Source organism: Accipiter gentilis, chromosome 11 (genome assembly GCF_929443795.1).
Source record: "Accipiter gentilis chromosome 11, bAccGen1.1, whole genome shotgun sequence".
In the NCBI taxonomy this organism is placed as follows: Eukaryota; Metazoa; Chordata; class Aves; order Accipitriformes; family Accipitridae; genus Astur; species Astur gentilis.
Window position 1 is genome coordinate 1,581,485 of NC_064890.1, and position 26,990 is coordinate 1,608,474.

The 26,990-nt window shown below is 45.1% G+C and overlaps 1 protein-coding gene across 2 annotated transcripts in view; it reads left to right on the forward strand.

Annotated features, from left to right (window-relative positions):
- Positions 1–26,990, forward strand: part of AHCYL2 (adenosylhomocysteinase like 2) — a 108,103-nt gene that overhangs the window by 68,444 nt on the left and 12,669 nt on the right. Inside the window, exons 1-8 of one of the 2 annotated variants that reach the window (XM_049813796.1) lie at positions 1,657–1,809; positions 5,754–5,862; positions 16,115–16,258; positions 16,951–17,051; positions 17,737–17,839; positions 18,770–18,864; positions 24,094–24,200; positions 26,006–26,122. In XM_049813796.1, the coding sequence (XP_049669753.1) occupies positions 1,756–1,809; positions 5,754–5,862; positions 16,115–16,258; positions 16,951–17,051; positions 17,737–17,839; positions 18,770–18,864; positions 24,094–24,200; positions 26,006–26,122 (830 nt within the window). In that variant the 5' untranslated portion in view covers positions 1,657–1,755. Of the gene's footprint in view, positions 1–1,656; positions 1,810–5,753; positions 5,863–16,114; positions 16,259–16,950; positions 17,052–17,736; positions 17,840–18,769; positions 18,865–24,093; positions 24,201–26,005; positions 26,123–26,990 lie in introns of those variants that run through there. The other variant, XM_049813795.1, reaches the window with a different exon arrangement.

The window sequence follows — 26,990 nt, forward strand, 5'->3', positions numbered from 1 at the left end:
AAAGCTATTTGATTTAAGTATCTAAGTATCTTGATGTGATAACCTAGTGGAAAAGTAGTTTGTGCACCTCCTTTAGGAATTTGCATGAAAAGCGTCATCAATAATGTCAAAAATTAAAAACTTGCCCTGAAAACACAACTTTGGCTGTAGTATCAGTTGAGGCAAGTGGTGCTAATCCCAGTCTCATATTTCCTGACATATTTCCATATTGGAAATATTCTGTATTTCCATTTTCCAATTATTCTACAGATTCATTAAAGTTGGGAATTCTGGGGTTTTCCCTTCACAAAGCAGATGTTGCTTTCATATAGCCCAGGAATTTTTACTCTTTTAGTGGATTCCTTGAAATCTGCTGTGGAGACGTAAAATGCCACCATGGCACATCCTTGTCTGGAGAAGCGCTTTGGGGAAACACTTGCAAGCAATGTTTCCTTGGCAGCATTTTCCCCATCATGCTGTACCATCCACTGGACAACAGTGACAACTATTGAGGAGCAATATTATATCAGATCAGAGGAATATTGTGTCAGATCAGTGCTAAATTATTTCAAAAGTGGGTTTATATAATAATACATGGAGCTGTGGAGAGCTTTTTTTTTCATATTTAGTTAGAATTGGTGTTGAGGTCAATTGGTGGTGCCTCATCACTTCCCAACTTCCTCTTCTTTGGAAGTAAATGTTGGGGTTCTCTATGAGAAATGTCTTGGGTTCATTGTCAGGGACAATACTCTTTGGATAACAGCTCCATATTGCCCTGCATAGGGTCTGCTCGGTCACTGGTAGCAAAGCATCACGCTTCCCAAACCCTACTGCTGCACAAACATCCCTCTGGGGTTATCTGCAGCCTTTTTCCTGCTGCAGTAGGTACCTGCAAGGTGGGAAGAGACTAGATATAAGGAAGAAATTTTGTATGATGAGGGTGGTGAAACACTGGCCCAGGTTGCCCAGAGAGGTGGTCAATGCCCCGTCCCTGGAAACATTCAAGGTCAGGTTGGACGGGGCTCTGAGCAACCTGATCTTGTGGAAGTTATCCCTGCTCATTGCAGGGGGGTTGGACTACATGACCTTTAAAGGTCCCTTCCAACTGAAACCATTCTGTGGTTCTGTGACTCTAAGAGGTATGGTACGATGCAGGAACAGTGGGATGGGTGTTGGAGTCCGGACCCTTCCAAGGACGGACTCTCTGCACTTGCCACCACGGGGGACGGAGCGGGGACCGGCATAATTAAAAACCACTTTGCCATCTAACAAATGCCTTCATTGTTTTAGTTGCTCATTAGTTAATTTTCTTCTAATGAGGCTCTGTTAACGTAATCATCTGACATTGGGGAAAAAGAAAAGTGGGGGGGAGAACCCAAGTTAAAAAGAGCCTAATTAGCAAGTTAATTATAGCGAGCAGGGAAATGTTCTGGTTATATAAATAAGCTATTGTTATGCACACACAAGCCAGGCCACGTTAAAAACTGCCGCTAACTGTCTAGAGGTCAGGCAAATGCTGTAATTCAACATAAAACAGAAGTAGGGCTTGTTTGGCGGGACGCCTCATTAAGTCTTGGGGTCCTTTCCTGCCAAAAAAAAGGGAGTCTGAAAATCCGAGCGGTTCCCCTTCCCTCCCACCCTCCCTCCCTCTCCCTCCACCCCGCGGCTGAAACCAGAGCGGGCAGGATCGGGATCGGCGGGGCTGGGAGGTATAAATGGGGGGGCAGCCCCTGCCCCGGCGGGAGACGGTGCAGAGGGGCTGTCGGTGATGCCGTCATGCCGAACAAGAAGAAGTACAACGTGAACGGAGATTCAGGGATTAAAGCCCAGGTGAGGGCAGTCTTTAGTACCGTAATAACATTTTTTCTATTTAGAAGTACATTTGTTTCTCTCTACCCCCCCCCTTTTTTTTCTCCTTTCCGTGCTGTTCCCCCAATCACTTATTTCTGGAGCTGACTGGATCCCCTTGCTTAGAGAAAATCCCAATCTCCGGAGGATTTCTCTTCATTTTCTCTCAGGAGCAGGAGGTTTGAAATGATGAAGTGTTGAGCCGAACACGTTGTTCTGGGGTTGTTTTTCAGACCACTGAGATGGAGGAGTTGATGGGTTTGTGAGCAGGTAGATTGCCCAGGAAAACCTCAGATGATGAGACTTTTTTTGCTCAGTGAAGTAGCGTAGAGCAGCTCTTCATGGTGGAGATCCCAGGTCGAAGTGAGAGTTAGCTCATTTGAAATGTAATGAGCATACACCTGCATTTAGAAGTCATTAACCCCTTGTACCTCTGGAGGTGAGGTTTTTCAGCCTGAATTGTTTTTTTCCTGCTGGAGGTTGAAAGCAGCAGTGCTTGTGTAGCTGCAGAGCAGGTTGGACTCCTAAATCCAATCAGCTACGGCTCTCAAAGGCTTCACAGCCTCTCCTTTGAGCTTTAGCCTGTGCAAAGTTGGCTGTTACCTTCAGAGGCGTTTCGGTGTGAGCTGAATGAGTTCAACCTGGAACCAAATCACTGTTCTCGTTCCCGTCTTGAATGTCCCCATCTTTCCAGCAGGGCTGGAACATGGTGTGTCACGCCGTCAGTTGCCTTGTCCCGTTCGGTAAGGATTTAAACCAGAGTTTTGGTCTGGGTAAGCAAGGTCTGGTTTTCTCATTCTGGCTGGATCGAGTGTGCGTTGCTGTGATGTCAGCTCAAAAATAAAGATGTGTTGTGGAAACTGGCTTAAGAGTATATTCCTGCTGACACTTTGTACCCTTCACATGTCCGTGCGATACAAAAATTTAGCACTGAATGAAGGTGGATACAACAGATGTCTTAAATAAATCAAATAGCAGCATCCTTTCTTGCCCGCTGTCTCTATTGCTGGAAAGATAAAGCCAAAAGACGTTGGTGGCGTGTCAACGCTAGCTAAAAGCAGACCTCAGCTTTGACCCGGTCCCTTCCCGATGTTCTCCTCTTCTGGTGCTTCCTTCCACCTCTTGGTAGTCAGTGCCTTGCTCAGCTAAAGCTAAACCCAGCTTGTGCAATGTTTAAAGGGTTTAAACCCTCAAAGGGGTTGAGGGCAGGGTTTATTATAAAGTCTAGTTCTAGTTCTGCCTAATTTGGTTCATGACTTCTTTTCGGCATGTACTTGCCTATCAGTCGTGGATGTGGAAGTACTTGGAGAGCTCTGAATGCAATTATTAATATTACCGTGTCACTTGAAATAGTTGCATTGAATGTCCTTGAAGAGATGATGTGGGAAAGGAAAATGTTAATTGTAATACGAATTATTCACCCTTTGTTAGACTTCTAGCCTATCTCACTTTGCCAAGAGCATCATTTCACACAAAACCTGATGCTTTGATGAAGCTGCTCAGCTGTCGAGGGATTTGTTTAAAAAAAAAAAAAAGAAAGAAAGAAAGAAAAAAGGTTATTTCAGGCCAACAGCTTGTTAGAAAAGGAATATAAAAACTGATGTGTGTGCACAAAGATCCCATCCTGCCGGGATCAGAGGTGTTAATCCACAACACAACTCTTGACTGTAATATGAGTTTGACGTGTGTTGTTTTTTTTTTTCTCCCCTGTGTGTTTCCTGATCTGGTGTCGTTCTGTTGTTTGTTTTAAGATTAGCAGAAAAAAAGAGCTCCCAGGTGCTGCTGCAAATCCTCTCCCAGGTCCTTTCCTTCCTCCCCAGCAGCTTGCGCTGGCTGTCCCTGGGCCAGCTCAGACTTGGGTTCACAGAGGACTCTGAATTAGCCACCTGAGACCCCCATCACCTTTATTCTTCACTTACTGGCCCAAAAACCAGAGCACCAGCTCTGTAGCATCACCAGCCTGTCTCAAGTGCAATGTCAAGTGTTGCTACTTAAACCACTGAGCTTGAATTTGAGTTCCCAGAATGGGATCAAATTCTTTCTGGTTAGATGACTTCTTTAAACAAAAGTAACTTCTCAAAATACCCCAAGGGGTTAGTTAATAGACTCAATTAATGGCTTTCACTATTTTGGAGATGTAAATATTTAACCCCATTGCCAGATTGAGTCAGTTTATGCTCATAGCAAAGTCCAAGGAAATTTGCAATTGGAAGTCGTGCTTCCACTTTCCCTGAGATTTAGCGCAAATCATGAACACAGTGGGAGCGTCAATGGTTGGCTTACAAAGTGATGAGCACTGGGAGTTAAAATAGTTCCTAAAACTATAAGCCTGTTCTCCTGAATGCTTAAATATGGCCCAGTAGCCACATAGAGAGAGAATCAAAAGGGATGTTGAGCTGCTGGTGTGGTTTTGAGATGCGCCGTGTCCCTTGGGCAAGGCGAGCGGGCTCTGAGAAGTTTTATGTCTGTTGAAATGTGTGTGATGCCTGTGGAGCCCTTTGGGGTGACTAGCTGAAAGCTGGTGCTGATGCGAGCAGGGAAGCGTTAAGACAAGTCCAACCTGAGGTGCACGTCAGTGGGGCACGGACAGGTTGCGTTTCTACTGTAAAATCACTAATAATCATCTGTAAGACCAGATGTTTGGTTTATGTGAAAACCTGGATTTGGGGAGTTTATAGTAAGGAAATACTGATTATTTGGCCTGCTTGCTGCTCTTTTCAACCAAGGGTGGGAGTAAAACAAAGCTTGGAGGAAGAGGTTCTTCTATAAATACCAATGTTGAATGTCATTTTCCCCTTAAAAGTGCCTACATAAAAGTGACGCTTCTTTACTTATCCCTTCTGTCCTCTGCATGCTATGGAGCAGATCAGCTTTGCCGACTTAAAATAAATATTTATCTCTCGGCTTGGCAGTTACCGCAGCCGTAACACGGGCAGGACTGAGCCGGGTTGTGCTCGGCCACTCTCAAACCCCTGGTGGTCTTGGGGCTTCACAGATGTTCCTGGGGAGTCTGATACCTTTATTCCTTGGTGATTGAAATGGAAATGGGCTTGATTCTTCGTCTTGGGTTGAGCAGGTTGCTATTTGTCATGCACAACATTTTTTTGCAATGAGATCAGCTCCATCAAAAAGGAGGGTAGATGCAAAATGCCACAAAATATTAGTGTTACATCCATTGCTGTGGTATTGTTGTAGGCATTGCTGGTAAATGATAGTTGGTTCCTTCTCTCCAACTTGGATAATTACATTTTGCCCGTCTGCACATTGCTTCATTTACATGCCTTATTCTTCATTTCTTGATTTGTTGTATAAAGTTGTGTACTCTTAAATACAGTGCTCTTAAATACCTATGTTCTCCAGGCGTCCATGGTCCCAACAGTTATAACAGCCTTGAGTGATGTATCTAATCTCAAATGTTTCTTTAATATTAAGTGCAGCTGGAAGCAGTATTAGTTACGTGAAGTGTTTTTATTTTTGCCTTTTGTATTTTGTACAGCAAATAGGGAGCATCTCCTACTGGTCACCACAATAATTATTCCAACATAGGTCAGTGTCCGCATCAGCTCTACAAATGTTGGGTGGCCCTAATGGGGCTTCTCTTGTGTCAAATAACCCTTATCATTAGCATTTTGGAAAAATAAGTTTGTGCATAATGAGGACAGAAGCTTTCTAATTTCTGTGGTTAAAAGAGGAGCTTCAAGGTATTTGAAAGACAAGTGTGTCAATGCTGCATCTGGTGGGGGGTCTGAAGGTAAACCAAGTAGACAATTTAGCATACCCTGTTCCCAATTAAATAACAGGAATTGCAAATCAGCCCATAACTGAGATGGTGTCAGTGTCTGCTCAAGGCTGTGGATTCTTGGGATTAATCTTCTGTATCAGACTGTTGGGTTTTTACATCTGACTTTATTCCTTTCTTTTAACAGATCCAGTTTGCTGACCAAAAGCAAGAATTCAACAAGCGCCCGACGAAGATCGGCCGCCGTTCGCTTTCCCGCTCCATCTCCCAGTCCTCAACAGATAGCTACAGCTCAGGTGTGTGCCATCAGCTGCAGTTACAGTATCTGCAGGGTTTGTCCCACGTTTTGCTCAAGGATCTCCTAGATCTGCTGTGTAGTTGGTAGTGGTGGAGGGAAGGCATGGAAAGAGGGTTGTTACTTTTTTTTCTCATCTTTGTGTATTGTTGGATAGAAAATTGTTACTCTGATGCGCTGAGCGCTTCTAATCTCTCTTTATAGTCCTTGTGTGCTGTTGCTGCTGGCTTTCCTCCTCTCTTCCCCTTCCTTTTCCTTGCAGGCTCCACAAAACAGTGTTTCCATTGTGTTTGTGCTTGCATGTCATCTTCCCTTCCCGTTCTTGAATAAATCCATGTGGAGCCCACTGTAGGTTTGGACTGACCCGTTGCACGTAGAATTGGAATCTTTGGAAGAGCAATGGTGACCTCTGAAGGCCATGCATATGTCTTCTGTCTTTTTCCCGCTGGAATCTATGAAATGAAACTTTTAGCAAGTTGTGGACTTGCTATACAGTCTTGCTAGCTGTACTTAGGGGAACTCACTGGGGAGGGAGGTTGAGTTTATTGGGGTTTTTTTGTTTTGTTTTAAGTTTCAGGGCTCTTGTGAAGTCCCAGGTATATTTATGAAGATTGGTTCTGGAAACTTGATTTGTCTGGACTAACACTTGGTGGCTGTGCAGCACTGTCCAGAAACCTTCAGGCTCTGGTCCCCCCAGCAGCAGGTTTGTTCCTTTGAGAACAAGGCACAGCAAAGTTTTGGTTTGACCTGTGTAGGTGTTTGAGTTGTTTTGTTTTCTTTCAACATGCATAATTTTCAATGTAAACAACTGAAAATTAATTTCTGGAGCAGTCCATGAAGGTTACTTAAAACTCAGTCAAAGGTAGATTCCTATGAAAAACAGATTCATTTCATTGAGTGTCGTGTTCATCAAACACATTCAACATTTAGAAATCAAACATACAACAATGAAACATTAACATTTCAAGCTGATGCAGGAAAGGCAGCACAAGAAAGTCCTGAAAACAAGTATCCTGGTGGAAATTGGCATTTTTTCCTTAGAGGAAAGAGAGAACGACTGCTAAAACCTACCTTGACTTTGAGTGAAGAAGGCGAAGCTGTCCTGCACTTTGCAAACAGTCTCTAGTATTATTCAGCAAATAAGTCACTGTGTGCTGAGGAAGTTCAGCGCCACTGCACTTCCCAGCACACAGGAATGGCCTATTCGATAAAACATTATGCCCCCAAGTGGCACCTTTAGCTAAATTTACCCTAGTCCAGTAACACCCACATGGGACTGGTATCATACCTCACCTTCCAGTGTCCTCTTTTCTACGTCTCTGAATATGTCATTAAGTACCATTACTGTGCTGGAAACCTTATGTCACTTCAGGAGTTGGTTATGAGGATAGTGGCTTTTCAGGAATAGGGAGAGGTCACCAGGGATGCTCTCAAATTGTTCAGAATAGGTCCATCCAGGATCCTTGGCACTTTGAAGGGAATACTGCTTGCTACCTGAAATGTTACAGCTGCTGTCCTAGCTGAGACTGTCACAGAAAGGAATTTGGATCCAATTGCCCATCCCTCAAGGAGTCTTAATGCATCTGATCCCCTCCTGGTCCCGGCCCCTTGAAGAAGATGCAGAAGAAATCAGCTTCCAACACAAGGCTATGAAGAATGGAGATGTAGGCAGCTTGAAACTGGAGGAGGTATTATTCCTCTGTTCCTCATGACTGTGAAGGCAAATGATCAGGCCCTTCTGGTGATGTGTACCAAAACTCATGGTGGAGTACTGTCAAGAGCTTGCAGATGGGTATTCAGTTTGGTGGCCAAGGTCTGGCTGCAGCCCTTGCAGGAGTCTGGCTTTATGCCAGAGCCATGGGGAATAAGGAGTATTCACGGTAAAGCTCCACCACAGCCTGTCACTTAGTCCCTGTCCATGACATGGATGCATTTTTTGGATACTTGGCAGGTCACAGTGTATTTGAGGAGAATCTGTGTAGATATCTGCTAGTTTGGAGCATCAGAGACCATGAGAAGCTCAAAGGTCCATCCTATCCTGACCCTCTCAGCTAGATACCTTGGGTATAACAAGAAAGAATTGTATTTTGGAGTGGATGATGTGCTGTGAGCTATGGTTGGGTTTTGGTTGCAGAGTTTGCTGGTCATGGACTAGTCCCATTCTGCAAACTGAAAGCCTGTGGCTAAAAATCAAATCTGAAGGTAGTCCACCCACATTTGCTTGTACGAGGATGTTTTGGGCCATATCCCACCTGCAACTTCCAGCTGCATGTCTACTGTCGAAGGAAGCAAGACAGAGCCTGCGGGCTCACACAAGGCCCTCCACGCTGTCCAGTTGCATGCATGGATGGATGTGAGCCGAATTCTGCCGTGCCGGCCAGCGCCTGTACTGGAGACCAGTCTCCTGTTTTATTTCCCAGAGTGGATGTAGCTGACAGCTACAGCTGAAGTTGATGCCCATCTGAAGTCCTAGTAGTAGGTCTTGACTGTTGAAGGTTTAGAGAATGTCCCTGTTCTTGTGCCCGTCCTGTCATGGTAAATGCCAAAACCTGTTGGGAGCAAACAGGATAAAACCTGCTGCGTATGATGAACCTGATTTCAAGTTTTTTTCTTGAGCTGTCTGGAGAAGGTGTGCAGAGCACCATGTGAGCGAGCAGTGAAGCATAGAGTGATCCTCTCTGCCAGCACAAGTGATGAGCTAGATGCCACCACTAAAGGGGGCTGCATTAGTAGTGGAAGGTTGAGGAACCAGCAGAAGCCCGAGACGTTTAAACAGAGACATTTTAGCTCTGTTAAGTGTAGAAAGCCTCCACAGACTCAGGATCTGGCTCCTAGCTGAGTGCTGCAAAGAGACACTGTGCAGAGAACTTGTACTTGAGTGTAGGTGGTGGGCCAGAAGTCTTCCTGATGTAGGGATGTAAAGCCTTCTTTGTGTTTCTATACTCATTTCCCTGATTCTAAGGGTATCAGAGATGAGCTGGGATCAGACCACACTGTGACAGCCCACTAGATTGAGATAGTATTATCGGTCCTGCCTATCTCCCATTCCTTCTGGCTGTAACGTATCTCCGAACCACAGTCAGATCAGATGACTGAGCAGATTTATATGAAGTTGCTGTGTAGCAGTAGTGCATTGGCCATAACAGAGATGGTTGCCTGTGTGCTACATGAAAAACACGCTAGATGAGAACCTACAAGCTTTTCACATTTTTCAGCAACCCAGGGTTAGAAGAGCAAAGGTAACTGATGGAGAGGTCATGGCTGTTCAGTCCTCTCTGCTCCTGGCAGAGGCAGGTGCTCACCTCCAGAAGATGCAACTGCTGGAGGCCGTGATCAGATCCTGGGCACACAAACAGTGAAAGCCACGCACAGTCCAATGGCTTCACCCTGATTCCTGTGGAACGAGTGACTGTCCTTTATCTCCTTTCCTGCCTGTTGGGTTGCTGCTTCTTTCATGCTGCCTTGTATGCTTGGAGGAATCTCCAGAGCCTCCTCCAGAGGCTTGGAGGAGCTCCCCAAGGTTGGGGACAACCTGCATGACCCATCACTCCTGCAGTGGCTGCGTTCCCACACAAAGGGCTTTTAGGATAAATTGAGGAACATGCATGCTGTGTCCTCTCCAGAGAGACATCAGCCCGGGCTCCATTTGCACTTTGTAAGACACCTGGATTATATTTGTAACATTATCATGTTGGGTAGAATGTTTTAAGCTGGCATTAACGATTAGACTTCTCTAATACAGGTCTGTGATTAATATATTTGTACAGGTTTTACAACTCCATCTGATATCTAATCAGCAGGGTATATTTTATGCCTGTCATTTTTGAAGACTAATAGGCTGATTAGGCTGGCTAATGTCATCGTGTTTGCTTCCAATTCACAGCTGAAAGAATTTGGAGCAACTTTGGGGAATTCTCCTCCGCCACTTGCACTTAGCATCTCCTGCTAAAGCATCAGCAGTTGCAATTAATTAGCTTGTGAAAGTATTATATTTCCTTCCTAATGAAAGCTGCTAGACTGACAGTCAAGACAGAAGACTTCTGCTCCCACGACAGTTGCAGGATGGGTAGATAAATCCCATTAGTACCTCTTGGCATGGATCTTCGTCATTCTCCTTTTAAGGCTGAGCAGTAGCAGTCTGAACAACCCATTAAGCCCTCCTGGGATGGGAAAAGGCTAGAAACGAAGTAGCATGAGGAGCAGAGAGATGATAATGGAGGGGAAGAATCATAGAATCATTTAGGTTGGAAAAGACCCTTAAGATCGTTGAGTCCAACCATTAACCTAACACTACCAAGTCCACCACTAAACCATGTCCCTAAGCTCCATGTCTATGTGTCTTTTAAATACCCCCAGGGATGGTGACTCCACCACTTCCTTGGGCAGCCTGTTCCAATGCTTGATAACCCTTTCAGCGAAGAAATTTTTCCTAATATCCAATCTAAACCTCCCTTGGCACAACTTGAGGCCGTTTCCTCTCATCCTGTCACTTGTTACCTGGGAGAAGAGACCAACCCCCACGTGGCTACAACCTCCTGTCAGGTAGTTGTAGGGAGCGATAAGGTTTCCCCTCGGCCTCCTTTTCTCCAGGCTAAACAATCTCAGTTCCCTCAGCCACTCGTGATAAGACTTGACCTGTAGACCCTTCACCAACTTCGTTGCTCTTTGGGCACACAAGAGGTACGTGGAGGTCCCAAGGTTTGGAGGTGGTGGGCGTGAGTGTAGAAGTGAGTGAAACCCAAGCAACTCTTCCTTGAGATGTGCTTGGTGGTAAGGCAGTCATCCCAGCATCTCTGCCCAAAATGATGGGGCGGTGCCGGTGCCATTTTAGTGATGCAAGAGAGGCCTGGGTGTGGAAACAGTATCTCTGTAAACAGCCAGTGGTTTCTTGCTCTTCCTGCCCATCAAAACTGGAAAAGTTTGATCAAAATCATCAGCTGGTTTCCAAAACATGTACCATCTGTGAAGTTATGATGTGGGGCAGTGTGTTCCAAGATGCAATGTGTCACTAACTGGGCTTTGCTAAAAGCAATAATGGGAAAAATGAGGGTGGTGAAACACTGGCCCAGGTTGCCCAGAGAGGTGGTAGATACCCCATCCCTGGAAACATCCAAGGTCAGGTTGGACGGGGCTCTGAGCAACCTGACCTAGTTGAAGATGTCCCTGCTCATTGCAGGGGGGTTGGACTAGATGACCTTTAAAGGTCCCTTCCAACCCAAACCATTCTGTGATTCCATGATAAACCATGAGAAACACTGTTGAACATGAAAACTTTATCACTTGGTTGCTGTAAAGTATGAAGGATGAAAATACTAGCGATCCGTTCTGATCTTGATTCTTTAAATTGGAAGTAAAAGTCTCTTATCTGTATTTGCCATAAGCCAGCAGTTTTCTGTAGTTGTTCCACTTCATTTAAAACAAGTAATTTTTCTCGCCGGGGAAATTAATTGTTTCCTGTGCCATTTGGGAGTGGCTTATATGCCCAGGGACGCGCCGTGGTGTTTAACAGCATCTGCCATTGCAAACCGGGGAAAGGCACCGACCTGACAGCTCAGCTTTGGAGTCGAGGGGCTGTTTTGGCGGTGCGCTGGGCAAATCACTTAAATTTCAGTAACTGTTCTTTCCCTTTCTGCAAAACCCAGATAATTGTTATCTGCTTGGACAAAGATTTTGGGGGATCATGTGGTTTATATCAGCCCAGCGCTTTGAATACTAAAGCACTCAGTGTTGTGTATTACGCACCGCATACATGTTTTGTGGGCGCTGAAATGAGATTAGAACAGTAATATCTTTAATTAAAGGCGATTGACTTCATCCTCATGCTGTTTCATAACTTTCAAAAGGTTGTACAGAAAAGAAACAGGGTTTGTCTTTTTAGTTGGGCTGTAACAGGGGCAGGTTGCCCCTTTTTTGCCCTTAGTGATGCCAATACTACAAATGTGAGTGGATCCTCATCTAAAATATTAGCAAAGCTAAACTTTGCTGAATTTAGGCTCTGGCCTGGTCTTTGCTGGGTCAGGACATGGACTGCAGGTGTCTTCTTTTCGCCCCAACATTTTTCCACTGGATAACAGTGCCTGAGACCTGCTGCTATTTTCATGTCATTCTCTTTGAAATAATACAATTTATATCAAAATGGTACACAGCTCTATGGAATGCCAACCCCAGTTATGAAGCTTTCATTAATCAACTTTTGGGTAATTTGAGATCATATTTAGGAAACTGCCTATCCCATCAGTTAATTGGATATATCTAGATTACAGGTTCTAGGAATCCTTTCCTTTCTGTACTTGTTTTTCATTTTACAGGAAAGCAAGGGTAAAATTTACTATTATGTATTAGTATGCTATTACACTACACTAACAATGTTAGTTTAAGTCCCATAGTGCTATATGCACTGCTATATATTATATGTACGGAACAGTAAAGAACCACCTGCATATGAAAATCTGTCTACCATCTAGGCGGGGTTTTTTGTTTAAAAAAATTACTTTCAGCCCCCAGAACCAAGATCTATGATTTTAAAGAAACCTCTGCACAGATTAGCTGTCTTCAAGGAAATAATCCTCCTTTAACTAATTAATCCTTCCTTCTGGAGTTCTTGATATACAAGAGCTTGGTATTATATAAGGTGCTCTTTTGTTATTAAGCCAGGCTCCTGGTCCTTCAACAGCTGCTGTGGGATTGTGAACACAAATTCAGAAATATATTGCCATCAGCGTGTTATTTGCAGGGTCGGACTTGCCTTTCACACCCCGCTGAGGATGGTGTCTTTGCAGAGAAATTTCAGCAATGCATAATTCTCCTCCGTAAGCGGATTAAGACCCGAGCGGGTCTCGGGGAGCCTGGCACACCGACAGCAGCAACGCTAAGCTTTTTTTCCTTGGGATCATTCAAGCACTTCACACGAGCCAGAAGAGAAAGTAATCAGCTTGCTGGGTGCTGCAGGAAAGACAAACCCATGGCCATGCTTGGGGGGAAGGGTTTAACTCCTTGGTTTTGGTTTTCTGGCACGAAATTGCTAAGAGAGCCACTGAAATGCCGGGTAGAGGGCTGGTTTGCCTTTACTCCAAGTTATCTGAAGGGGCTCTCAATATCAATCTTCACCTGAGGTCTGGATGCCTCTGGAAAGCTGCAGCTCTTTGGGAGCACTGCTGGGTAATGACAAGACCATGGGTTCAACCATGCCATTCGTCCTATGACACTGTGTAAGAAACGTTCACCCTTCTTCCTGCCTAATTCCTTTGGCACAGAATTGGGGTAGAAGGTTGGGAATCCCTACTGACTGTTGGGTAGAACAACTCCCTTGGCTATTTGGTGTAGATCATTCCCTCCTGGAGACTGCACCTGGGAGAGAAGCTAGCTCACACACGCAGCAACACATCACCCAAAGCCAGCAGCTGTTGAGTTTGACTATGCAATGTTTCCTAGGTAAAGATTTAACCAATTCTTTTCCCATGTTGTGGGAGAAAGAGAGCTCATCATCGTATGTGATGCCCTCACACATATGCACATCATTTGCTAGCGATGCATAACATTGGCTAACTCTGCTGAGGCTATTGTGGGTAGTGCCGTTCTACAAAGGTGGTCCTCTTCTGCTTTAACAAATAATGTGATGCCAGGTCCCGCATTCATTTTAGAAGTACCATGTGATTTGGAGAGTAAGGACTTGGAATAAAACTTCAGGGCAATTTCAACAGGAATGGGGGATGACCATGTAGATGAAGGCTTTTTTGTTGGGTCCTGGAAAGGTCCTCTGGAAAGGAAAGAGGAGTCATGCTTTCTAGTTCATCTCCAAGCCTTACCTTACACGTTGGTTTGACTGCTGATGCCAGTCCTACCAAATGAAAGAGGTCTGGTGTCCCATAATGGGGGCATATTCCAGAGGAAAGCATGGCACAAAGAGTCTCTTCAGCTGATCCAGATAAACTGGAAGCAGAAGTGGTGGCTAATTCATTGCAGCTTGAATTGAAAATGGACTCTACATGTTATTTTAGTAATCAAAATAAATGGGAAGAGGGATTTCTAACTCCATGAAGGGCTCTGCAGTAAATCACCGTGTGTCTGCCGTAGACTAGTTGTCTAACCAAAAGTTTGGAGGACACTGATAGGAAAGGAAGACAGTTATTGACAGCAACTGTAATTAATTCTGTGTTCACATGTACATCCATGCCTGATAGCCATATATCGTCTTAAACAAGAAGCATAATCTGATTCTATGAGACTGTATGTTTGCTATCCCCCCTGTAGGCTTCCTACTATGGAGAGAAGTGGTGCCATCTTTCTTCCTCTTCTCTTATCAAAAGAGCAAGAGGGAGGAGGGGTTAAAGAAGATCCAGAAAGGCAAAAGATGAAATACGTGTCCAATTATTTGTTATTTATAATAGAAAAGAAGGGGAAGATCCAAGGGTAGGATTGAGCTGTCTGTAGATGTACAGAGATGTTGACTGGAAGGAACCACCAAGGTCATCTCAACCCCCTGCCCACTCAGAGCAGGACATTGCCAGCACAGGATCAGGTGAGCCGTGGCTCTCTCTAACCAGTTCCTGAAGTCCTCCAAGGATGGCTCAATGTCCGAGTGGAGAGCAGTGACGAGTGGGGTTCTTCAGGAGTCAGTATTTGGACCGGCGCTGTGTAACACCTTTGCCGGCAACACGGACAGTGGGATTGAGCGCACCCTCAGCAGGTTTGCCGACGACACCAAGCTGTGTGGTGCGGTCGACACGCTGGAGGGAAGGGATGTCATCTAGAGGGACCTGGACAGGCTTGAGAGGTGGGGCCATGCGAACCTCGTGAAGTTCAACGAGGCCAAGTGCAAGGTCCTGCACATGGGTCGGGGCAATCCCGAGCACAAACACAGGCTGGGCGATGAGTGGATTGAGAGCAGCCCTGCGGAGAAGGACTTGGGGGTGTTGGTGGATGAAAAACTGAATATGACCCAGCAATGTGCTCTCACAGCCCAGAAAGCCAACCATGTCCTGGGCTGCATCAAAAGCAGCGTGACCAGCAGGTCGAGGGAGGGGATTCTGCCCCTCTGCTCCGCTCTGGTGAGACCCCACCTGCAGTACGGCGTCCAGCTCTGGGGTCCCCAACATAAGACAGACACGGACCTGCTTGAGGAGGTCCAGAGGAGGACCATGAAGATGATCAGAGGGCTGGAGCACCTCTCCTATGAGGACAGGCTGAGAGAGTTGGGGTTGTTCAGCCTGGAGAAGAGAAGGCTCCAGGGAGACCTTATAGCAGCCTTCCAGTACCTACAGGGGGCCTACAGGAAAGTTGGAGAGGGACTTTTTACAAGGGCAGGTAGTGATAGCACAAGGGGTAATGGCTTTAAACTGAAAGAGGGTAGATTTAGATTAGATGTAAGGAAGAAGTTCTTCACCGTGACGGTGGTGAGGCACTGAGGGAACAGGTTGCCCAGAGAAGCTGTGGCTGCCCCCTCCCCGGCAGTGTTCAAGGCCAGGTTGGATGGGGCTTGGAGCAACCTGGTCTAGTGGAAGGTGTCCCTGCCCATGGCAGGGGGGTGGAACTCGGTGACCTTTAAGGTCCCTTCCAACCCAAACCATTCTGTGATTCTAGGATTCCATGATGACGGAGAGCCACCACCTCTCCACGCAACCTGTGCCAATGTTGTGTTATCCTACTGAGGAAGATGTTTTTTCCTACCATCCCATGTGAGCCTCCCAAGCAGCAACTTGTGCCATTGCCCTTACTGAGGAATGTTGAAATTGAGCAAATCCAAGGTCTGGGAATACCACCAGAACTGAACAGTAATTAACCAGCAGCCTTCACCATGCCGTTGTTTAAAATTAAATAGGGTCTTGTATCTATCCTGTCTTAAATTCCAACTCTTAATGTTTTAGAAGTACTCAAAACATTAATAGGTGTTTTATTGGCTATCTTAGAGCTGTAAAGGCTTAACATTTGAGAAGAGAGATGGGAGAAGGCCACAGAGGATCTGCAAAGCATGAGGAAATGAGCCCACGGGGGACACGGGCAGTGCTCATGCTAATTACCTCTGGTGTGGTGTTGAAGTAGAGGTAGATGAGAGTGAAGAGACTGTTGCAGGTAAAAGCTGACTGTGGGGAAATTGTCATTGTAAGGAGAAGCGTAGATCCCAGCTGAGGATGGATGGAGTTGGCACGTGCACATGGACACAGACACATCCAGCAGATCATCTGCACCTTCCACTGCAGGTGGTTTGGCTTTAGGGAATATTTTGTTCTGTCTCTGACCTCCTTTTCTTCCTCCAGCTGCCTCCTACACAGACAGCTCTGATGATGAGACCTCCCCCCGAGACAAGCAGCAGAAGAACTCCAAAGGCAGCAGCGATTTCTGTGTGAAAAACATAAAGCAGGCAGAATTTGGGCGCCGAGAGATTGAAATTGCTGAACAAGGTAAATGGGGCAAGTTCCTCAAGCTCCACGTTGTCCTAGGCTGTCTTTTGGGGTTCTTCCTTCCCCCAAATCCTCTTCTTGCAAGTTTCAGTATATTGGTGATTTCTTGACACCGTTCTTGTTAGAGATGGGAAGACTTTTATGGGATTTTGTGGGATGGAAAGGAGTTACAGGGTTATGCCATGTAGCTCCAACCAATCAACTACTGAAGGACTACTCTATAGTCAAATGCATTTTGTTAAAATCAGTCGAAAAGATGAAATCCATCAAATAAATTCAACAACTTTGTTTTAGCATGATTGTCTCAAAAAATCTGTAGTAAAGGCAATGCAGTATTTAGGAGGGATATTGGAGAGGCTGATCAGAGCAGCAAATCCCAAGCCCTTCTCAGCCTGAAGCAGATTTTCCTCCAGCCTCACCTGGGCATTTGCAGGTAGAAATTTGAAAATGTGATAATGCTACATCCTAAATAGTAGGGGAAAAAATTCACAAGGGTTATTGGGTCTTTTTCAGCCATGCTGTGACTTACTTGTTGCTTGCTCTCAAGGATTTAGCTTTTTTTGAAGCTGCCACAGCTGTACAAATTCATGGGAGTACCAGATAGCAGGGCAAGAGGTGATGCTGTCTGTTTCTTCTGTGCTTGTCTCTCTTTCCATCGTATTGACGGACTGCTTTTTTATTTTGCCTTTCAGAAATGCCTGCGCTGATGGCTTTAAGGAAGAGAGCTCAGGGAGAGAAGCCACTGGCTGGGGCTAAGATTGTGGGCTGCACGCACATTACAGCGCAGACAGCTGTAAGACCCCATCATTAAACTCTAGACAGGGATTTTCCACTGCTCAGCCTCTAAAATAGACCCCAAGTGGTTAATATAGAGATGTGGTCTTTCAGTCCAGCACCGTACACCAAGTAAAAAGAGAATGGTCGATTTTATGAACACTTCTAGATAAACAGAGCCTGTGCTTCAAGGTGATGTAATGAGTGTATCTGTAAGGCATTGCTTGAGTAGTGATAACTAAGGAAATTGAATTATCTGTATCACATAAGGAGGAAGAAGTGGTGGTCAGTGATCAGTGCAGTTATGCAAGTCAAGAGCTGTGGTTTTTCCTCCAAACATGGGATAGGAGTGCTTTCTCCTGACTAGATTTGGGACTTTGCTGAGTGAAATCTGCATATATACATACGTGTATATATATATATATATATATACACATACCCACACACATATATATGCTGCATATAGAATATACTCTGAAGTTCTTATTTACTTCATCCACTTAAAATTGTAAAAAACCAAAAGTAATTGCAAAATTGTTTTCTGTACAACTCTCTAATGACCCTGATGCTGCTTAAAACCAACTTCAGATACCCCCCAGAAGCTTTCCCATAAATAGCAAATAAAAATCCCAGTTGTGTGTTGCTCTTAGCATTGTATATTGCTCCTTGCATTGCTCTTTCTGATGCTTTTTGTTTAAATCCAGGTCCTAATGGAAACTCTTGGTGCATTGGGTGCGCAGTGCCGATGGGCTGCATGCAACATCTACTCTACTCTTAATGAAGTGGCCGCTGCCCTTGCTGAGAGCGGTAGGAACTTCACCCTCTTTGTTCTTTCTGTATTTAAAAAGATTTGTTACTGCCCCATTGTATCTAGCTCATTTACAATCTCTTACAGTTTTTTCCCTTCATTCTCTTCAATTTAGAATAAACCCGTAGGAGGTAAACAGCACAAGATAATCCTTTCCATTGGTCTGAAAATCTTAGAATGATTTTTCTCTGGAGTATAAAAGTAGGTAGTACAAATGATGGTGATGCACATTATTAGCTGAATGGGCTATGTGAACCTGGAAGTTATTTTGCTAAGAGAAACAAAGCTAAATTTTATTTCAGTTCTGTAAATTTGATTTGTAACTTTGGCTAAAAGGGGTGAAAGAGAGAATTTTTGGTGGACATAATTCACAAAACAGAAGCTGTCCGTGTTGCTCTCACCTGGGACATGCCTTAATTCGAATCCTGTTTAACTTGGGTAAGGCCAGAAATTTAACTGTGAGAGGTGGGAGACCCAAAAGAAGCCAAACCCACCGGCTTGCCTGTTGCCTGGTCTTGCTTGCTGAAGCTGAATGATAATTGCTCATGAGTCAGGATACATTCAAGTAAATTTGTGGCTAACATGCCTAACAGGAAGGTAGAATATCTAACTCACAGCGAAAGCTTGATTTTGCAAATAAATGTTATTGTTGAGAGCGTGTTGCCCTCTTGTCTGGTGGCTAGAGCTTTCTCTTGGGGGAGAGGAAGAAATTAGGAAGGCTAAAGCTGACTCCTATCTGCTGCCTTCAGTATGTGTCTTCAATGTGTATCTCTGAAGCTTCTTCTAGAAGGTAGATGTTGAAAAATCAGACTGCAAGACAGACCGCAGTGGTGCTGGGAGCCTGGTTCATCATGTGTGGACATAGGGAGAGCCGATCCCCAAGTGGTTTGCTAAGGCTGTGTTAGCACCCCTCTCCTTCTCTGTGCCAGGGTTCCCCGTCTTTGCCTGGAAGGGAGAATCTGAGGACGACTTCTGGTGGTGCATCGATCGCTGTGTCAACGTCGAAGGATGGCAGCCCAACATGGTGAGATGGGGCTGACTGTAAAATGCTCGGTGCGTGGTGAAGCATGGGTAGCTCTCATCTAAGGAGAAGGAGGAGGGGTTTAGTGCTGCTCTGTGTTTTTCTCCTGAATTTGGACCTAACTTAGCAGTTAAGGCCTGGTGCTAACATAGCACTTACCTTCGAAGTGCTTTACAATTAACTACACAATGCAGGAAATTAACTTATCTCAGTCTCACAGGTGTGAAGTCAGAGAGAAGATGGGTAGGTGACTTCTGCATGTGAATCTTGCCTACCAAGCAAAGTTTTGTTTAACTATTTTTCTAAATAAGCATAGCTGCATTAGTGCAAAGTTTATTGGGTGCTTAGTTGCTACCGAAGTAGCTTGCTACAATTTAAACAAAACTCATTTAATCTAGCCAGTAAAAAATGACTCAAAATCAGTATGTTCTGAAAAGGAGTTGCATCCATTTTACCATATTCGATTAAATTCACACCTTTGGTTGACGTGATTTTTCTTATCTAGGCAAGGCGTCTGTTTCAGAACAAAAACTAGATTTTTAGGTGATTTCTGCACTTTAAGCCTGCTCTTACTCTATGAACACAAAACCTCAGGTAACCCAACTCCATACTTTGCTGGTTTATTCTGCCCTTGTTTCTAGGGAAAACAGAGAACCCTGAACTGGGTGAGTGGAATAATTTGCAGCTGTCAAATGTGCTGTTTTCATCATGCTTCCCGACAGGTTTTGAGCCCTGGAGCTTATGATCTAAATTAGACGAAAAGTAATCAAAGGTGGAAGGTAGGCGTGTATCTGTATTGTTTGTTTGCCAATATCAGCTTGTTTGAGGTAGGTTTTTTGTCCTTTCCAGTCTGCACCTGCTCACTTCCTTGCTGTCACCTTTAAAAAGAATTGTGAATGTCAAAAAATCCACCCGCAAGCTACGAATCTGAGTCTAGACATGATAGCAGCTTTATTCTTCTTCCCGAGGAATAATTTGCCATCAAAAATGTCAGTAATTGAAGAAGTCAGTGTACCAGAATGTGCATATTAAGCTTTCCCAGGATCTCTTCAGACCTCTTGATTCTGCAACGTGCCTCCAGCCATCCGTGTATTTTCAGACCTGCATCTGGAGCACAGAAATAATTGCTGGGGAGCATCAAATATCGCGGATCTAGCAGTTCCCAAAAGTCCACATTTTTAGAGATAAGAAATAGGACTCTGGACACTGGGTGAAGAACAGGGGTGGAAAGGATCTTCTTCATGTGATTATTTCAGGAGAGAGGAGCTGGCAGACTTAGCCAAAGAAGCGAGATGAAATTTGCCTCTCCAGTCCATCCAGTCTCATGGCTGAAGCGAGATGGACCTACTCTGTTCACTGTGCTGATGGCAACTTTTTAGAGCATGCACCATATTTTTTCTCTCCTGTTGAGACTGAGAGTTTCCCCTGATATCCTGAATCAAGGTGATACATCCCCAGGTTGTAGGACTGAGCCTGAGCTGCTGCTCCTGGAAGCCCATGACCTTTGTGTAAACCTAAATCTGAATATTCAGTGTTAGGGCTTCTGTGTGGCACTACTCCACAGGAACAGTTAGCCACAAATACTGAGAGTCTCCAAAAAAAGAGATTGGATTTTCTGATGGGAATAGCAGACCTTCAGAGGAGTACTCTGTCTGGACAGGAATGGCTTAGAGTTTTTTTCTGAAAAATACTGAACCTGCAGCACTGGGAGTTTGGTTTCCTTTCTAGCATAAAATGATCTAGGACCACGCTGCCGCCAGGGGATTTCGATGCCGCCCCCGACCATGCCTGCCTGCCATCTCCTTACGTTTTCACCAGTCATTTTCTGTAGTTAGTTATTTTCAACCATGTTGCTGAGCTGATCCTAGCTAATTTTAATCAGCTTGGTTTTGGCAGTATCAGCCCCACAGTATCGGCTGTTGTCCCAACAGAGTTGGAAGGGGAACAGGGTGGGACATTTGGTGGCAGCGGGGTCTTAGATGGGTTTAAAGAGGTTGTAAAATGGCACCCTGAGACACCAATTTATTTCGTGGAAGAGCCAGAGATTTTCTGCTGGAGAAAACATGAAATGGAAGGACTGAGGGAGTGAGAAGTCACAGCCCTTCTGTGCTGATAGCAGTGTGAAATTGGTTACTTGGAGAGAAAAGCACTGAGAGAGGAACACCTACCGAGGGGATATGGATGCACCAAATCAGTCAAAAATCATAAAAATTCAGAGTGAGTACTGCTGTGGAGGAGCAGGACTAGGTATCTCCCGGTGCTTGGGTCAGAGGTTGATCTCATCTCCAAAGAGACAAATGTCCCTACAGGCACAGGGTAATAGGTGGATGTTTTTTACGGGCACGACGACTCCAGCATGCTCTGCTCCAAGATGAAAGTGCCAAAATCAAGAGGGAGGTTGATGAACTGCAGCCGGCAGCGTTGGTTTGCAGATCGTGCCTCTTGGTGGGTGTCAAGCAGCAGCACCAAGAGGCAGAGCGAGGCTCACATCTTTAACAGCTGGTTTTCTGTACGAAAAATTCTTGTACATCAAATAAAGTCTTTTTTTCCCAAAAAAAATCTGCCTGGGAAGAATTGGAATGAAGGCAGATAACCTGCGTAAAGCCGAGAAAACTGCAGGAATATGGAGCACATACCACGGGCTTTGCCGTTGGCCGTTTGGGGCTGCTACACAAAGGTGACCTTCCATCAAAAAACTAGTTCCTCCATTGATTTGGTTTGGGGTTTTTTCATCTCCTGCCCTCCTAGGAAAGAGGAAACTGCCAACCCCCAGAATTCTCTCTTAGAAAGAGGATTATGTGCCCTATTAAACAGGGATTAATGAAATGAAGACGTCCTGGGAGCCAGGCTGCTGAATTCCTACCTCGGCTGGCCCAGGAGAGTTTCTCAGCCCACTTAACCCTTACCTGCCTCCGCTTCCCAGCCTGTGAACGGGAGCTGGATCTGGGGGTTCCCTGGAGACTCAAGAGTCGGGTCTGCGTGGGAGATGTGTGCTGTGCTCTGGCAGGACACTATATGCTTTCCAGACATTTGTGGAGGAGCAGCTGCTACCCACAGCATTCGCCTTCAGTGGAAAATCCCGCAATTCAGAGAGAAAAAGGTTGCTATAGTACATATCATTTCCAAGTAACTCTTTGCCCATGGATGTCAGTGTGGTGGCTTCATGAAGCTACCACGTCATGTCGTGACAAAGCTCAGGAGCGTTGTCTTTGTGCCTGCAATGGGGCTTCTGCCGCAGGAGCGTGGTGGGAGTGTTAATTTTTCCTGGGTGGCTGCAGATGCTGGTGGAAGAGCTGCAGATGCCTGTGACAGAGGGTCTCTGCTGAGCTCCACCACCAGCCAACGAGCAGAGATGCTTCTGCCCAGGTTTCACATTTGCATTTTAGGACACCTGCATGCCACACCAGTAGGTTAATGAGGGCTGGCTTGGCAGTCAGAACTCTTGAACACTGGTGTAGGGAACATGCAAAGAGAAGAAGAAGGATGATGATGATGATCCAGTCGGAAGTCTTTGACGTTGATGTGGGGAATATGCAAAGGTGATGATGATGATGCAGTCAGAAGCCTTTGTTGGCGTAAAGAATATGCAAAGATGATGATAATGATGATAGGGAACATGCAAAGAGGAGTATGATGATGACGGTGATACAGTCAGGAGTCTTCGGTGTTGGTGTAAGGAACAGGCAAAGAGGAGGATCATGATGATGCAGTCAGAGGTCTGACATTGGTGTAGGGAACAAGCAAAGAGGAGGATGATAATAATAATAACATGGGCCAATGTGCTCTCAACCAGCCCAGCTAGCAAAGGTCCTTGGCACTTCACCTGCCGCTCAGTGAAATCTGCTCCTTGTTTTCTCTTGAGTCCGAGTCTAATGGGGGTTGTCACACTTCCCACCGTGCTTGGGCACTGCTTGGGCCACCTGAGGCCACCTGAGTGGCAGGAGGACTCGGGGAAATGCACGAGTTTCATTTTTTTCTTTCCTTGTAGCTTTTCTTCTTTCCCAGACACCTCTTTATGGTACCCCAGTGGGTCTGTCTTTGAAGCATTTAGAGCTCAGCACCCTCCTTGGGTATGGCTGTGTGTTGAGATGCAGCAGGGGATGACCCAAAGTGGTTGGGACTGGGGCCATGTTCATTACGAGGAAAGCGTGTAGGACACAAACAAAACTCCTAGGAAACTCACTGGCTATCACCAGCAGTGAGATTTTCTGTAATTATCAGAGATTCTGTACTTACAGAGGTAAAAAATAAGCCTTGGCTTAAAGTCTTCGATTATCCTGGTGACACTATAGCACATCACAAAAATACCTGAATAACGTCAACCCATGCAAAGGTGCATCTAGACGTATGTGTTAGATTTTTAGCAGTGTTACGACTTTTGTGTCCAAAGCCATTACCAGGTGCGTTTCCATGTGCTGGAAAACACTTATGCATATTCTCACCGGCAGAGAATAGACAAGCTCTTAGACATCTCTTTTCACTGCAATTTTTAGATTTCTGTGACCAAATTGTTTTCATGTCTGTCTTTTCCATGGCACTTTTTCAAAGGGCACCTTTACTTGCTCATCTTCAATGTTTTTATTAAAGCTGTAAGTCTTTGGCTTTCTCCACTGCCCCAAAATGTGTCATTAGGAGGAAATGGGTGGCTCAGGAGACTCATGATCTGATAAAGAAGGGGTTTGTACTTCTGAGATTGAGGTTCAAGGCCAGATGAAATGGGCAGAGACCCAAAGTTGTTGTCTAAAAGAGGTTCATCATTTTTAATATGTAGTGTTTTATGATGCAATTACATTATAATTGGCATTAGTGGCTCTGCACCATCCTCCTTCTCCATCCTCCTCCTTCTCCATCCTCCTCCATTAGCAGTTATATTAGAAAACCTGATGACTCTGTATGGTTCAAAGTCTTTTCCATTGGTGCTTCTGGGAGATGGGGAGAGGAGCTTCCACAGCTGTTTCCCACATTTCCTCTGGTCTCATTATAAACATCAAGGTCTGCTGTGTTTGTCTGACCTGTTGCCTTTCCAGCACAATATTGATGAAGCAGCACTCCTGCTCTGAATAGTCAAGCAGAGTAGTCTCACTAAGCTGTCACGACGTGGTATTTGAAATGCCGAAACATGGGCTTGATTAGGAATGATTTGAGCGTGTGATTTATCCCTTGTACCTTTTTGGGGTCAGCAGGCCTTAGTGGATCTTCAGAGCAGTGACTTTGTGGTTATTTTTATTACAGATCTTGGATGATGGAGGCGATCTCACTCACTGGATTTACAAGAAATACCCCAACATGTTTAAGAAGATCAAGGGGATAGTAGAGGAGAGCGTGACTGGTGTCCACAGGTAACAAGACAGGCTGGACTGTGAGTACAGAGATGTTGGGACAAAAAGAGCATCTTCTGCCTCAGGGCACCGGTAGCAAAAGATCCCCAAGCTGTAAGATGCCACACACTCGGCTGAATGTCGAACCTCCTAATACACGGTCTGTGGTTTTCCTTCAGCTTGGGCTTAGCTTTTCTGTAAGAACTGTTTTAAATCTCTCATATAGTGAAAGCAACTTGGAACCACTGCTCTGAATTTCAGATGAGGAGGAGAAGCAGCTACTGACCATTGTGTGGGTGGAAAAAGTGCACGAGGTCTTGTTTTTCCACCTGTGAAATAGGGGCAATGGTTACCTCACCTCATTTTGCAGGTGAAAAAAGGGAAGGGCTGAGGGTGTTGCACAAGAAGGGGTGGGCTTTGGAGAAAGTCAAAAGTGTAGTCCTAAACTAAATGTATGGGAAGAAGTGAGATTTGGGAAGAGGAAATGAGTCTCTAGTTGGGGTGGGAGTGCAGAAAGGGAGAACCACAAAGATGCAGCCGTATGACTGAGTGACATCCATCAGTCTGCAGCAGAAGCAGAATTGCGATGGGAGAAGTGGCTCCTAGGATTAGGAGAGGTATCAGAAGTGCTTTCTCAGTGGAGTTAATTGTATCACAGGTGACAGAAAATAGGGGACTGAGGAGAAGAACAGCAGATTCTGCTTTTTTGTTTATTTTTGCAGGGAGAAAGGCTTGGCTGCAGCTCTTGGAGCTGGCTGAGAGTTTGGCCAGAGGTGCAGGCAGTCCTTGAAACAGGGAAACGAAATATTTGAAACAAGGAAGCGACCGATTCAAGTTTGCAGCCAGTAGGGTCAAGAAAAGGACCCGATAAAATTTTTAGTATTGGGAATCATTCCTAATATGGGCAAACGAGATGTGCAAAACCAAAGCAATGCTAAAAACTGCTCCCCACGTTCTCATGCCAGGAGCGAGGTTGTTTTCTGAGGTTGGTGGTATCGATGCATGTGTGCGGGGAATGCGTGCCCCTTACCTCCAGGGGACAGACAGTGTGGGGACTGAGGCTCCCCAGATGACAAAGAGAGACTGCGGAGAAACCTGGAGCTGGTCTGTAGAGACTGACCAGGGGAGCATGTTCTCCTTCCTGAGGTCTGGAGCAGGGAGGTGACTTTCAGATTCTCTTCATAGCTGTAGTTCAGCTTTTAGATTCATTTTTAGTGTTTTTGCTGCTGCCAGGAGTTGAGTCTGCTCTCAGAAGTAGGAGGTCAGCTTGATGTCTTCCCCACCCCGGTTGTTTCTTGCACCACATCTTGGTGATGACGCTTCTACTGCTGTTCAGATGGATGTTTTGCTGCAGGTGTTGATCACAGCAGCTTCACACTGCTGTGAGTGTCAGCCTTATGTGGCCATTGCTATTTGTCTTGAGCTGTAAGAGCTTGAGGAATTACATGAGCTTTCATCTTATGTTATCTGAAGCAGGATTTGGGGTTTTTGTCCTTTTGAGGACACCAGAGGATGGTTGTAATATCAACAGTTATAAGGCACATGTTGTTTTGAACACCTTCAGACCTGCTATTTGACATTTTTATGAAATGCCTTTTGCCAAACTGGTAGTTCTTCAGTAGGGGAGGAAAACAGATACAAACATCTGTGGAGGGAAGAGTGGTGTTTCTCCTCCAGAAATGAGGAGCTCCTATTAAGAGGTTTTCTTTGAGCCTCCAGATGGGTACTGGTTACTCCAGCAAAACAAGACCTCGAGAGCACACAACAGTAGAGTGTAGGGAAATATTTTTCCACCGATCACCTGTTTCTTCCCGTATTTGTAACAGGCTGTACCAGTTGTCCAAAGCAGGGAAGCTCTGCGTCCCAGCCATGAATGTCAACGACTCGGTCACAAAGCAGAAGTTTGACAACCTGTATTGCTGCAGAGAGTCCATCCTGGACGGGTATGTACATGGCCACCCAAACGGAGCTGTGTCCCTTGCTTGGGTTGCACTGGACTCCACAGTGAACTGGGTCCATGGTTCTGTCCTACCTGCCACTTTAGATCATTTTAGATCAATTGATGTGACAGAGGAGAACAAAGACCCTTTATTACCTCTGCTCCATCCTGTTTTTATCAAAGATGGGAATCTGCAAGGCATTTTGAGAGAGCAGCTATGTCTCTATGGGTCAGAAGGCCCTAAGACTTATTTGTACAATTGTATGTAAAGCTCTACAAACATATGCACAGCAGAAAACAAACGTTGAATCTTGTGTTTGTAGCAGAATGATCTTGCAGCAAAGATGTTAGCACCTCTAGGAAGTCTGGCTTCAATATTTTTAACCCAGCTGCATGTGTGAATGGGGCACATCACTTAAATTCTGCCTCTGCTCCTCTTTTTGTAGAAAGCATATCTTCTCTTTTCCCAGAGTGTCTGGAAGACACATCAGGTATTTTATTAGCCATAGCGATACAAGACACTTCCCAGTGCCCTTCAAGGGCAGTTTGTGGTTTTGTGCGTTGTGCTCTCAGGGTGATGTTGCCCTTCCATGTGTGTAGGTGACTTGCATGCATTTTTCCCTCCTCAGTGAGCATGACTGGAGCTGTCTTCAAGCCCTGCAGCTTCTCGTACTCCTGTGTGAGGACTTCAGAAGTCCTCACATATAGATATAGTACTCCCTCCTGTCCTTCTTATCTTTGTGGCATCAGGATAAAACCCATCTGTGTCTGTTGCGTGTGTCTGAGTCAACCAGCAGCTTCCTCACAACAGTTTTTGCCTTTCTGGTTTCCTTTTTTTATCTTCTGTGAATATACAATAAACCGAAAGAAAG